Below are 14,091 nucleotides of genomic sequence, written 5' to 3'. Positions count from 1 at the left end.
TAATAATAATAATTTATTATTTGTACCCCGCCCATCTGGCTGGGTTTCCCCAGCCACTCTGGGCGGCTTCCATAGAAACCAAAAATACACTAAAATATCACACATTAAAAACTTCCCTGAACAGGGCTGCCTTTAGACATTTATCTACAAACGTAATCTGTCAGAATTCTATGTATCAAAAGAAATCAGAATGTCCCAATTTCTGTCTTTTTCTGACTCTGTAAGTGTAACTGGATACATTTCCTAAAGGCTAACTTTGCCTGAGAAGTGAATGGGTCTGTAAACTGCAATCTCCCTGAAGAAAGTATAAAGTATTTTTTGTGTGTGCTAATATGGCTGTCATATATGGGACAGGCAGGCATGGTTTGAGGCAAACAGCTTTGTGAACCAAATTGGGGCCCATGTTCTGTCAAATGTGGCCTGCAGACAGGTGGTCCCTATCCCAAATGTCGGAACTTAATGTGGAAGGTGAATGATCCTTTAATTGCAATGAAAATGATAATTTAATTTATACACATATTGGACATAATTTACTATAATCATACCCTACCACCCTTCATGAACTTCGGAACAGCCCTGAGATGCTGATTACACTGAGTGTTTCATGGCTGAAGCTACATTGGAACCTAGATTTTGCAACATTCAGACTTAACACTCTAGCCACTGCAGAGCACAATAAGTGTCATAATGAAGATGAATAAGCACCATCCATGTCTCTTCACAAAAAGAACAATTAATTTCCTCTATATTTAGTTTAAGAGGTTTAAAATGAATGATATTTGAAGAGTTTCTCTGCACTTTTTATTTGCAACTCTCTGTAACTTGTACTTTGGGCTTGCATTGAATCATTTTCTACACCTTTTGTTGTATTCTGAACAATGTATGGTGTTTAAATAGAAAACTATATATTAAAGGCTGATACAAGCAGATGTATGGATAGCCAGTATGACTGGGTGGAAATGGCAGGATTCAGTAAATAATTATTTTGGTGCCATCAGTGTATCTAAAAACCATGGGAAGTCCCCAAGACCACAACTGCTAGGCACTGTTAATGACTCAAACACTTATATGGCCAAGTACATGACATAGATGTGGCCAGTTCTTCCTGTTCTTTGAAGTCCTTTGAAGCTCCCTTCATTCACATTACTGAGATTTCCTGGAACTTTTGCTTCAACTCATTATTATCCACCCATTTAGGGGCTTCAGTCAAGGCATTAGATATTTTGGAGACAGCAGTTGCACCTGATGTGAAGATGCTGTGGACCTGCCATTTACAATTTTCTAATGCCCTGAATGTATTTCTGTATGTGATATTTATTTTATATATCATCCACAACAGCTACAGAGGCTGCCTTCATCTTTTTTCATTTTGTCACATTTGTGGGAACAACTGTGGGTGTTTTTTTAATCAACCAGAAGCAGAGAAAATTGATGGAAAACCATGAAAATGGATGGTAATAAGGGAAGGCTCATTTTCTACATCTTTCCCAAGCCTTTGCCATTGTCTTCTCATTTTCTTGTCTAACACAGGGAAGGGGGGCAGAATGTGGATAGCCTTAGATCTATGAATCATTTGCCCATTTTGCACCTGTAAAACAGTGTCAAACTGAGCTAAGTATTAAAATTTATGTTGAATAAAAGTCAATTTTCTCTTCTAAGTTATAGAACTACCCCTTATATTTATCAGTCACTTTGGAAATCCCTTTGTTCTTATTACTCAACAATAATTATGTTCTTAACCTTAAATTACAACTATACCTATCTATCTAACCCATTCACTATTATTTGGTACACTACACTATTATCTATCTAATATCTATCTATGCACACATCAAAATAGCATTTATATCAAAGCCCTATTAATGTATTCTCAATAAAGTATTCAAATAAATAATGAAAGTGTATAAGGCCAAACTGAGACCTAGACTAAGGGGCTAGTTTGGATGGGGTCAGTGCTGGATTTATGTATAGACTAAGTAGGCTGAAGCCTAGGGCCTCTAAATCTAGGGGGCCCCACCAGCTCTCCCGTTCCCCAGTGGGCAGTCTCCCCTCTCCCAAAATTGTAAATCAAGACTTCATGCATGGTGAGGGCAACTCAGGCCCAGCAACTATTAGGGCAAGCCAGTGGGGTCCAATTTGAAGCAGTGGGGCGCAACTTGATTTTTTTTTTGTAGGGCCCCAGTTCACAGCCAAAGTCTGCAAAATCTTATAGATATAAATAAAATCCATCTAGATTGCCCTGGTAGGAGCGGCCCGTGGGGCCCAATTTGGCCCAGTTGCTCCATTGCCTTAAGGTCAGCCCTGATGAGACTGTGCAGGGGTTGGGCTGACAAGCCCTGCGCCTTCTAGGTCCCTGGTGTCACCATTCAGAGTACAGACTCAAGGACTTGTTATGGAAATAAAGGGGGGCACTTACTGGAAATGAGTTTTGTCACCTCTTCCCCCCCAAACCCCGAGACAATGAGCCCAGCCACCTTTTATTCACAGTCGCATAAACACTACACTACAGCATAGCCATAAACTTTTTTATGTGTTTTCAATCAAAATTTCTTATAAAGATATTGGCCACACTGGGACCACATTTGAAGCCCATGGCCCATGAACTCTTTAACCGTTTAACACTTGACCTTTGAAGGAACATCAAGCCCACATCATTTACCTTTTCTTGATCTAGAAATTCAACATTTAGTACACCGTGACCTAAGAAGAAGAAGAAGATAGGGAGTTGCAGGCAGTACAAATTGAGTAAGCAATATTCTCTAATCCTGCACGAACTTACTACTGATAAAAAAATTAATTATAAAACCAGCAGATAAAGGGGGAGCCATTGTACTAATGAATAAGATTGACTACATTAAGGAAGCAGAGAAACAATTAAGCAATTCAAATTTCTACTTGCCTATACAGTGGTGCCTCGCAAGACGAAAAGAATCCGTTCCGCGAGTCTCTTCGTCTTGCGGGTTTTTTCGTCTTGCGAAGCAAGCCCATTAGCAGTTTAGCGGATTAGTGCTACAGTATTAGCGGCTTAGCAGGCTTAGTGGATCAGCTGATAAGCGGCTTAACGATAAGCTGATAAGCGGCTTAAGGATCAGCTGATAAGCGGCTTAACGATAAGCTGATAAGCGGCTTAACGATCAGCTGATAAGCGGCTTACCATCAGCTGTTAAGCGGTTTAGCGGCTTGGGAAAAAGGGAAAAAGGGAAAAAACCCTGCAGGAACTTGCAAGACATTTTCGTCTTGCGAAGCAAGCACATAGGAAATTCGTTTTGCGAAGCACCTCCAAAACGGAAAACCCTTTCGTCTAGCGGGTTTTCCGTCTTGCGAGCCATTCGTCTTGCGGGGCACCACTGTACCTAGTGACCCTACCACATCAGTGAAAAATAAATTACAGGTCATTCTAAATGAAGTCTTCTCTTTAAGCTATATAGATGAAGGTTTAGCTGATTTTTTTATGTCCCGATGACACCAGAGTGCATAGACTAAGTTTGTCGTGCCATATGGGTCACTTTAAGAAATAAATTTTGTATCTATGGATTGCCAACTCCTGTAACTCAAACCAATAGTGTGTTTGTCCATATAACTCTACTTTGTAACAGCTGCTGCTTATCACCATAAGATCCACTGTCCTGTTATATCACATATGGTATGTACAGTTGTTTATGGTTTTTATATTATTCTTTCTGTAAAAATGTGTGAGATCACGATTTTGTATTTATTTGCATTACCTAGAACTTGAACTACTGAAGAAGCCCAGGACGGCGAAACAAGGCTAATATTCCGGAAATCTTTGTCTTAGAGTCTGTGAAAGGATTCTGTGGAATTGTAACAACCTTTCATGTGGATTGTTTGGACTTTATGGACACAGGTGGAATAGACACTAATACATGTATGGACCTTATGCATGAACTGATTAGAGAATGAACTGATCCACTGGGTCTTCTGCTTTTATCATTGAACTTTATGAGTTACTTTCATTGAAATTTACAATATGATACATGAATAGTATACTTTATTTATGCAAAAAGTACATCCGGTTACATCTCGTGTATCTATTGAGTATGTTTTACGTAACCAGAGGTTTGATGTTGTTTTGAAAGCAGGTAACCAGCAGGGAATGATTCAGCTCAGCCTTTGCACTGTTGACTGAACACCCCCTGCTTTTCAGATAATGGAGAAAGCTCATAAATTGTATCCCTTCCGGCATCCTGTCCAACTCTATTACGCTGGTGTAAACCCTGGTGCACCAGAAGCACAGAATAGCAGCAAATAAAATCTGTTCATATGTCAGCAACTGATAAGACTTATCAACCAGTTCTTCCAAAGTCTTCCTAAATTATAAAGCTCCAAAATGCAGGCCAAAAGAGAGCAGGTCTGGGAAGAGTGAGGCATACAATGGGCACCACCAGCGAAAAGGCCCTGCTCCATGTAACTCATGCGCTGTCATTTGATAGAGTGCCCACTTGCCCTTCTTCTAGTTCCAGGCCTGCCCAGGCCACAACCCCACAAAAGGTTTACGAAGTTCAGTTGTTGTAAAAGTTTTTCAGTGTTAATTTTATGCATTTTTTAAAAATCACCATGGTATTTAACAATATATTATGTCCTTTAGAAGAGAAATTGTGAATTGTAGAATTTTAAATACCCGTCATCATCCTTGGGTTTTAAATACCCGTCATCATCCTTGGGTTCACTCAATTTTGTTTATAACACTCTTCCATTTTCTTCTAGTTGTGAGGGTGGGGGATGGGGAGGGGCCTCACAAGTGTAGTAGTCTAGGGCCTCTCTTCATCTAAATCTGGCCCTGGATGGGGGGGATGTGTACATTTGGTAAGGCTGATGTGTGGGTTCAACTCACCTGCCCAGCAAGCCACCCACACTTCAGCTCTGTTCTCTGGGCAGCACACAAGAGCCTGATGACTTCATCAACAAGCTTCTTTATCACTTCCAAACTTAAGAAATATTAACTCCTGAAAAACTACATTGCATACTGAGAGGAGCACACTGCCCCATCTTCCTGAGTAAGCCAAGAAGTTTGACTTAATAAACCAATAATATGCACAAGCTAAGTGCTGATGTTTGCATCCTGATTGCTCCGACTTTGCTTCTCCCTTGGCATGAGTGGGTAAAGTGCCCCTGTATGCTTCATAATTTATATGAAGCTGCTGAATGAGGTCATCAGAGGATACGTAGCTCTCTTTTCTAGCTGGGTCAGGTGAGGCAGAAAAAGTAATGGTACAGTGTTAGGTACAACAGACCTATCAGTTGAGGAGGGTGATATGCTGACTGAAGCCCAGCCTGGATGATCTATCAGAAATTACCCATGTTCTAGGAACCTCCAAGTAGGGTTACTGCAATGTGCTCTACATGCACTAAGTCCAGAATGCTGAGATTCATTTGCTAACAAGGAGAGGCAAAGAGATCACAACTTGCCTGTATTAAAACAACTCTGCTGGCTGTCTATGAGCTTCTGAACTTAATTTAGAAAGTTTTTAATTTTAATAAAGATTTTAATTTTTAAAAGCTTTATACAGCTCAGAACACAGGCATTTTTGGGTTCACCTCTCATATCAGTCCACCTGTCCACTGAGGCCTCTCGCTGGGTGCTCCCACCATGAGAAGTATGGCGGGTGTTGACTAGACAAACTTTTCTGCCTGCCTAGAGACCTCATTACTATCAGGCAAAAGCATTTGTTTTCCCAGGCTTTTAAGAACTGCTAAAACATTATTTAACTTAGAATAGTTTTAGTTTACCATCTATTCAAATTTATTGTTGCTGTTTTAGCTTGTTTTAATTTACTGCTTTTGTCTGTCTGCATTATTATTATTTAATTGTATTCCTCCCCCCCCCCCCAGTATTCTATAAGACCCTGGGAACATAACTCTATGATGAAGGTGTGGGGTATAAATTATGTCAATAATTATTATGTTTTTCTGCACAAAGTAGGGATATTTAGGACAAAATTCAATTGGGGAAAAAATTAACTGTGACTGTTGAGGCACCATTTAATTCAGGATTAGAAATGGCATAATTTATAAAATATTGAAAAACAAGGGCAAGCTACATGTCACATGTCATTCAGGGCTTAAGTAGTGCTAAGGGACTAGCCCTGAAAGCAGTTTCTTTGACAGACTAGTTCTGGAACATGTAAAATGATATTTTAATGCTTTGTGCTTAAGGATAAACTTAACTGCACTAGAACCTATTTCTCTCATGTTATGGCAAGGATCAATGTTTCTCCTGCACCCACAAGCTAGCCAGACAGGTAAGTATTTACCAATGCACATAGAAAGTGTATTTCCCTTACTGTATAACTGTCTGAGCACAGCTAGCCTCTGTACTTGGATCTCTGAAAACTGGAGAAGAGCATGGCAGGCTACCAGGAATCTGGAACAAAAGTGCTCCTACTAGGAGAAGATGCACTGCACTGCAGCATTTTGTTGCAGGTCCTACCTCTATCCACTAATTATCAACTAGGTGATCAAGTGTCTATCAGTCTGGAAGCAAAAAAGATCATGTAAAAAAAGGTACTGATTCTACATACATGGGGGACCCCCAGGTGTGTATGCATAAATACGTAAGTTTGTAAATTAACAGGGGATAAATATATCCCTACCAATGCCAAACAACCCAGTGAGGACTGAGCATGTTGGCTGACACATTGGTGTTCCTTTGGGAGGAAGGGTAGGATACAAATCTAATTTTAAAAAAACCAATTTTTTAAAAAATGTACATTTTAAAATGTTTAAAAATGTACACAATGCAACATTACATTGCTATTTCCTGAATTGCGTTTCCCATGCAAGCACTTTGAATTACACGCACTAGAGGCTTGGGGAAGCCTATGGTAGCATAGACTCAAATCTCCTACACCCGAAAGGCAGCAACAGGATTAGGGCTGGCTGAAGACATTTCTTGGCTGTGGGTGCCATTTTGCTCTCTCTCTGACACTCCACAGACACACCCTTAGAGGGGAATGAGGCTCAGTAGGATTAGTGGCAGGATGCTGTGTAATATATTGGTGCTCTCCCTGGTCCCCGCGCCCAGGGAAGTTGTCTGAGGGGATGCCAATGATGATGATGATGGCGGAGTCGCCGCCTGCCTTCAACCTCCACCAGCGCCCTCGCCCACCGAATTCTCCTGACGACATAGGCACGTGCTGGCGGGGGAGGCCCGGCGTGAGGTGAGTTTGAAATCCAACGGACAACCGCCGTCCGCGGACGAAAGCCGCCGGGAAGCGGAAACGGCTGTTTGCCTGCCGGAGCTCGCCGCTTTCAGGGCGGGGAAGAGACCGCTCAGCCCGCAACTTTTGAAGGCGCCGAGGCCGCTCGCGAACACGCAAACTTTTCGCACGCGAGAGGGATCTTGTGGGCGGCTCCCCAGCGGCCTCTCTCCCTGGCTCCGGCTCCCTCCTAGAAGCCCATGGGCTTCTCGTACTTCGCGGAGGCCGAGGCCTCGTGGAAGGCGAGGAGCGACTTAAACCTCAGTTTGCCCGCCCCGGGCCCCGGCCGCCGGACCTACATTTCGATGCGCCATAACCATGACGACGACGCCGATTTGTATTACGACAGCTACCACCTCATCGCGAAGAAGCGGCCGATGATTGTGCTCGTGGTTTTTATGAGCTTCCTCTTGGGAGGTAGGGCTAGTGGCTGCTGAGTTGCATTAGCTCGCGCGAGTGCAAGAAGCAGCCACGTTAGGCACTCTTATGAGTGGGTCCGTACGATAAGCTTGTGAAAACGCAGACTCCCCCCCCCCCCCCACAAAACAACCGTATAACATAAGACAACTTGGTATTGTGGAGTGCCAAGCACACGGATAACATTTAGTAAATGCTAGTTAGAATTGCTAAAGGTTTGCATGTTGACTATCATGGATGCTTAATTGGACGCCTAAATAAGAGAGGCATGGTGTTCAGCAATGCACAACCCCCGCATGGTGCATTTTCTTTTCCTGCTGCTTTAATGCAATCGGAGGCCCTCTGAATAACACCTGCAGGGAAACACAAGTCTAGAGCAGAAGGTCTTGCTTGTGAGCTTATAGGTATCTAATTCTAGTTGACTGGACCAGGTGGGCCACTGACCTGAAGCAGAAGGTCTCTTCCTATGTTAGTACCACAAGCTACCTTGTGGGATAACTAAAATGAAAAGTGGAGTAAATATTTTACATAAAATACCTAGCTGCAGGCGACTTTCCATAGTGGAACCTCTCACTCTGTTTTTTGTATAAGGCCCCCATGCCATAAATTGGTACCAACTTGAATTAAATATTGGGGGGAGCTAGGTCCTGCCCTGCATAATCGATCACATGACACAGTGCATGCACACCATTTGAACGGCATTGCCCATCAACTTTTTGGGGGCAGCCCTCCAATATTTTATTGAATACCCCTTGGACCCTAGTAGTTGGTTCCTTTGGATATGCTGCTACTACATGCTGATCCTAACCTGAAGAAACCACTAGGCCACATATCTTGCCTTCCAGTTATTGTTAGACTACCGCTCTCTTCATTCCCTGAACATGAACTATACTGGCTGGGGCTGATTGGAGTGGGAATCGAACAACACCAGGGGGTCACAGGTTCCCTTTTTTCTGCTCTACACTTTGATTATTTGGAGGATTTATAAGCCTTACTGACAAGGACAGCTTCCCTTAAACTCGTCTCTAGAAATATTAAAAACTACAGAGATGTATCTACTCCTCCAAAGCCCTGAAGACACAAAACTTAACAAATCTTGTGAAATATCCTTAGGACACAAAAGGTACCTGGACATCCATGCAGTCTTAACACTTAGCAAAGATTTCCCTAGAATTGCATTTTTAAAACCAGTGAAGTCAAATGTCAAAGCATAAACAAATTTATTTGGGGAAATTGAGAAAAGTGGGAGGCAGCAATCAGATTTGCAAATAAAACCACTAAAGTACATATAATTTAGCTTATTACATATTACCTGCTTGAGCAGTCTTGGGTGGCCTTGCAAAACAGAGGTTATGAGAGAGACCATCTCTGGCTACCTGGCTGGATGGTTCCAAGAAGCAAATACAGTGGTGCCCTGCAAGACGAATGCCTCGCAAGACGAAAAACTCGCTAGACGAAAGAGTTTTCCGTTTTTTGAGTCGTTCCGCAAGACGAATTTCCCTATGGGCTTGCTTTGCAAGACGAAACGTCTTGCGAGTTCTTGCGAGTTTGTTTCCTTTTTCTTAAAGCCGCTAAGCCGCTAATAGCCGCTAATCCGCTAATAGCTGTGCTTCGCAAGACGAAAAAACCGCAAGACGAAGAGACTCGCGGAACGGATTAATTTCGTCTTGCGAGGCACCACTGTACAGAGGTGATGCTTGTTGCTTTAACCGGTAGTGAGAGCAGTTACATCTCTGATGTGAGTTAGATAGCCAACCATAAATTTCTCTAAATGATTCTGGATTTATAATATAAGAAAATTAACCTCAACTTATTGGAACTAGATATGTTAAAAAGGAATGAGAGAGACTAGCTTCTTTTTCACATAATCCTCCTCCCATTATGAACACTTTATTACAGTTGTCATGTATTTTTTAGAAATAGGTTTAGAAACCACTAAAGATTTAGGAATATCACAGTTTGATTGAAGAAGGGCTTCCTTGCGGTGTGACCCAATCATTTATGGAATGCTAATTGTATATCGTTAGATATTGTTTCATTATTTTTTAGAGGTTTTCCGCATAGTTTTGAGTCTTATTTTTATAGTGTACATTGCTTCAATTATTTCAGGCAGTAAAGTGGTTTATAAATTTATATAATAAAAATAATAGCAGTGTACTAAAAAATTAAAAGATGGCAGTTAGCTAGTAATTAAAATAATTAAGTGCCCCAGGCCATCAACCTATTATAACTATTCACTTTAAAAATATTAAACATAAACAATAATGCCATTTATACTCAGAAATATGAGTGAAGGAATGAAGGGTTATTCATATGAACTGGATTAAACACAATTCCCTTAATAGTCACACATTTTTATATACGTTTGCCGTATCACATCAGGTAATCTATCCAGTTACTGAGAATTTGAATGCCAAACCATCTGAAGAAGACAAACTGCTTTTAAACTTTCTTGCCATATTACAGAGAATATTGTGTTCTGTGTTTGAAAGCATCATCATCATAACTCAGTTGAAATATCTGCAGCTGCATAGAAAGCCCTTAAATGCTACTCATGACTCAGGATGTAATAAGAGTCTCATTATTGAATTAGAACTTTGCATTTATATGAGAGCTAAACTATTATTTGCATATACTCTTTATTTTAGCAGTTTAGAATGGGTGAATGAATGGGATCTTTTAGCATCTAATACACTATTTCTTAAACTGTATTTTAATGGTGAAAATAGTTACATCTAAATACTATTCCTTTAAAAATGAGTTTGTTGCAATAAATGGAGAAATTCTCTTTCCCTCTATAGAAGTGACTCAAATTATGATTTATTCATTATTTTAATCTTTATAGTAGAATTCAGTCACAAAGAAGAAAGCAATCCAATAAATATTATGGCATTATGACACATCCCTTTGTGCAATATAATTAACAAAAATGTCTCTTAATAATATTTTATGTGCAATTTATATCTGTATCCTTATACATCAAACAATGGCTTATTACCTTACTGGTAGTCCATAACAAATATGTTTATATAATTATACAGAATTACATTAGAATATAAATATGGTCATGATTCAGCCAAATTAAAGTCCCATTAATTTCAATAGGTGATTTAAGAAGTGTTTACTTCCCACTGAAATCAATGGGATAAAAATGCTTTTCCTAGACAGATCATACTCTAAATATTATAATTGTACAGAATTATAAAAATAAAATAACTACAGGCATATTACTTCCCCAAAAAGTTTCTATATTTCTTTAAGAAGCAATATACTTTTTAAAAAAATGACAAGGTATACAGCTCTCATCTCTAGTATAAATTGTTATGCAATTACCGGTACTTTAATGCTATTGTGAAATATTCTCCTCTTTCTAGAGTTTGATAAGGTTCAGGACAGCTTTTACAGAAGACAAAAGTCCTCCAGACATATTGTCTTTGTAATATTGTATTTATTGATAAATCCATTGCTTTTCAGACACTGGGGGCGGGGGCATAGAAACAAGTGCACGGGCAGGCAATATTTGTCCCAAAGCACTTTCTGAACTCTAAAAGACCCAAACTGTTTTTACCTCCAAAACCTTTAATTACTAGATGAGATTAGATTTTTTTTAATCAAATATATCTTTATTTTAATACTACTGTGTTTGTGTGTGTGTGTGTGTGTGTGTGTGTATTCTGTCAATTTATATCGTATTTTTCAACAAGTGTCCTCAAAACAACTGGCAAATTTATAAAACACAAGAGACACTAAGATTTAGATTTTATAAATCTCTAATTTACTTGTAATTTTAGTGATAGGATTTTGATGAAGACTTTCTTTATGTCTACAGGCATGTTCAGTAGTTTAAACATTTAAGATAAGTCAGTAATTTTTATGATTGTTCAGTGTTGTGTTTAATACTATTTTATTCTTTTGTAAAAAAAATTTGTGTTCAGCTGATAGTTTTCATTTTATTTATAGAAATGTTGATAAACATTTTTATAAAGAAACATTGAATTAATAAAACTATAGTTATTTACTGACATTCTTGAAATTATGTAACAGTAGTATTGATTACATTTGTAATATATTTTTTCCCTCAGCCCTGTTACGAACAATTATCAAAGAAGTAAAAATTCCTATTCTGGTAATTATATGTTTAGTAGGAACTGGCATTGGAACAATACCCCATTTTTCAGCTCAGGTAATGGAGAACTATTAATTTCCCCCATTTCAATAACTAATAAGGGAATAGATTTTACTGATATTTTGTAAACGAAGTGCTGTTGCAGACACAGTAGGTTGAGGAGGAGGCAGAAGGAGAGAGGAAATTCAATTCCATCTCTGCTCTCCCTGCATGTCTCTGACACCAGGTCTTTATGCAAATTGTCTCCACATTACTAGCCTACAGAGGATAACAGTACAGTGGTGCCTCGCAAGACGAAATTAATCCGTTCCGCGAGAGTCTTCGTCTAGCGGTTTTTTCGTCTTGCGAAGCAACCCTATTAGCGGCTTAACGGATTAGCGCTATTAGCGGTTTAGCGGCTATTAAAGGCTTATCGGCTTATCGGCTTAGCTACTAAAAGGCTATTAAAGGCTTAACAGCTTAGATAAAGGGGGGAAAAGCGAAAAAAAAATCTCAAGACTCGCAAGACATTTTCGTCTTGCGAAGCAAGCCCATAGGGAAATTCGTCCTGCGAAGCAACTCAAAAATGGAAAACCCTTTCGTCTAGCGGGTTTTCCGTCTTGCGAGGCATTCATCTTGCGGGGCACCACTGTAGTTGCTGTTGCCAGTTTAGCATTTTGAGGTGTCTCTAGGCAAGGTGGATTTGTGGACCCCTCTTCAAGTTGCTTTCTTGAAGATGAGCCAGTGGGTTCTGCCACTTCAAAGCCATTCAGCTTGGGAAATACCCAGATTGAAAAGCGTTTGCTACTGAAAGAAGTGGCAGAGCAAAATATATGGGTTTTCAGGGGAGAGGGTTTGGGGAGAGATCTGAAATTTGGAAATGAGCTTGGAAGAAACAGGCTTCTTGCATATATTTTAAGGAAAAAGCATGGTATGCCAAGCCCAATTCCAACTTGAGCCAAGGACTCATCATTTTAAAAATGTTTCAAACATCATTGTTTCTGTAAAAATTAACTTGTAGATTGTTTTACCAGAGGGCACTAAAAGCTACTGCACAAGGGTAAAGTTTCAGACACCCAGCTTCCCATCTAACACTGGATCCGACTCTACAATTTAGGAGGTCCTCCTCCCAGTGGCAAGGCTAGCCGCTCAGGTGCCCAGGGCAGTGCGCGTGCCCTGCAGCTGGGGACAGAGCGAGCCGCCCATGGGGCGGAGCAAGCCAAGGCAAGGTGTGCTGCATGGAGCCTCTCCGCAGTCTCCTCCTCAGCTGTAGGGCAGCTGAGGTGGTGGGCAGATGCAAGTCCCGTGCTGCTCAAAAAAGCAGCGCGGAGCTTGCAGGCAGTCCGCCCACCGCCTCCCCCTCAGGAGAGATGAGTGGCTCAGGCATGCTGCAGACCCCGCAGTGTGACGTCCATTGCCCCGTGCCTCACCTAGCTACACCTAAGTGTGGCTCTCCAAACTCTTCTCCCTCAACTCCCCGAGCCCTCCCCCCATTGCTCTTGCTCCCTACCATAGGAGCCAGCGGCTAGACTGTGGCTGGACGTATGCTGATGGTGGAAAGAAGAATGCAGCCCGCTTATGGAGAGGGGAAGAAATGGGGCCGGATGGTGGGTTTCTGGCTTATTGCAGAGATTCAAAAGTTGCTTTTTAGGGCAGCAAGCCTCCAAAGGCAGCTTCCACCATGCAGTCATAAAACCCAGAGCAACCCAGACCTAGCAAAAAGTATTAACTCACTCCCACACCACCCTCGACAATACAGTGGTACCTTGGGTTACAGACGCTTCAGGTTACAGACTCTGCTAACCCAGAAATAGTACCTCGGGTTAAGAACTTTGCTTCAGGATGAGAACAGAAATCACGTGATGGCAGTGCGACGGCATCAGGAAGCCCCATTAGCTAAAGTGGTGCCTCAGGTTAAGAACAGTTTCAGGTTAAGAACGGACCTCCAGAACGAATTACCGTATTTTTTGCTCTATAAGACTCACTTTCTCTCTCCTAAAAAGTAAGGGGGAATTGTGTGTGCGTCTTATGGAGCAAATGCAGGCTGTGCAGCTATCCCAGAAGCCAGAACAGCAAGAGGGATTGCTGCTTTCACTGCGCAGTGATCCCTCTTGCTGTTCTGGCTTCTGAGATTCAGATTTTTTTTTTCTTGTTTTCCTCCTCCAAAAACTAGGTGCGTCTTGTGGTCTGGTGCGTCTTTTAGAGTGAAAAATACGGTAAGTTCTTAACCTGAGGTACCACTGTACCTGTTCCAAGCAGCCTCAGCCCATTTCAACCCAATCAAGCCTTGGAAACCTTCCAGGCGGCTGAAACCTGGCAGGAAGATCCCCTCCTGGCCTCCAGGGGTAGCCT

The 14,091-nt window shown here is 41.1% G+C and overlaps 1 protein-coding gene across 5 annotated transcripts in view; it reads left to right on the top strand.

Annotated features, from left to right (window-relative positions):
- Positions 1-6,757: 6,757 nt before the first annotated feature.
- Positions 6,758-14,091, top strand: part of LOC308475620 (solute carrier family 9 member C1-like) — a 64,305-nt gene continuing 56,971 nt past the window's right edge. For 2 of the 5 annotated variants that reach the window (XM_081002783.1, XM_081002784.1), the window contains exons 1-2: positions 6,762-7,634; positions 11,717-11,817. In XM_081002783.1, coding sequence (XP_080858909.1) covers positions 7,418-7,634; positions 11,717-11,817 — 318 coding nt within the window. In that variant the 5' untranslated portion in view covers positions 6,762-7,417. Of the gene's footprint in view, positions 7,635-11,716; positions 11,818-14,091 lie in introns of all 5 variants that reach the window. The other 3 variants (XM_081002785.1, XM_081002786.1, XM_081002782.1) reach the window with 3 other exon arrangements.

The sequence above is a fragment of the Podarcis pityusensis genome, assembly GCF_964106645.2.
Source record: "Podarcis pityusensis genome assembly, chromosome: 1".
Classification (NCBI taxonomy): Eukaryota; Metazoa; Chordata; class Lepidosauria; order Squamata; family Lacertidae; genus Podarcis; species Podarcis pityusensis.
Note: the sequence above shows the minus strand (reverse complement) of the source record. Positions and strands in the feature narration are given on the sequence as shown.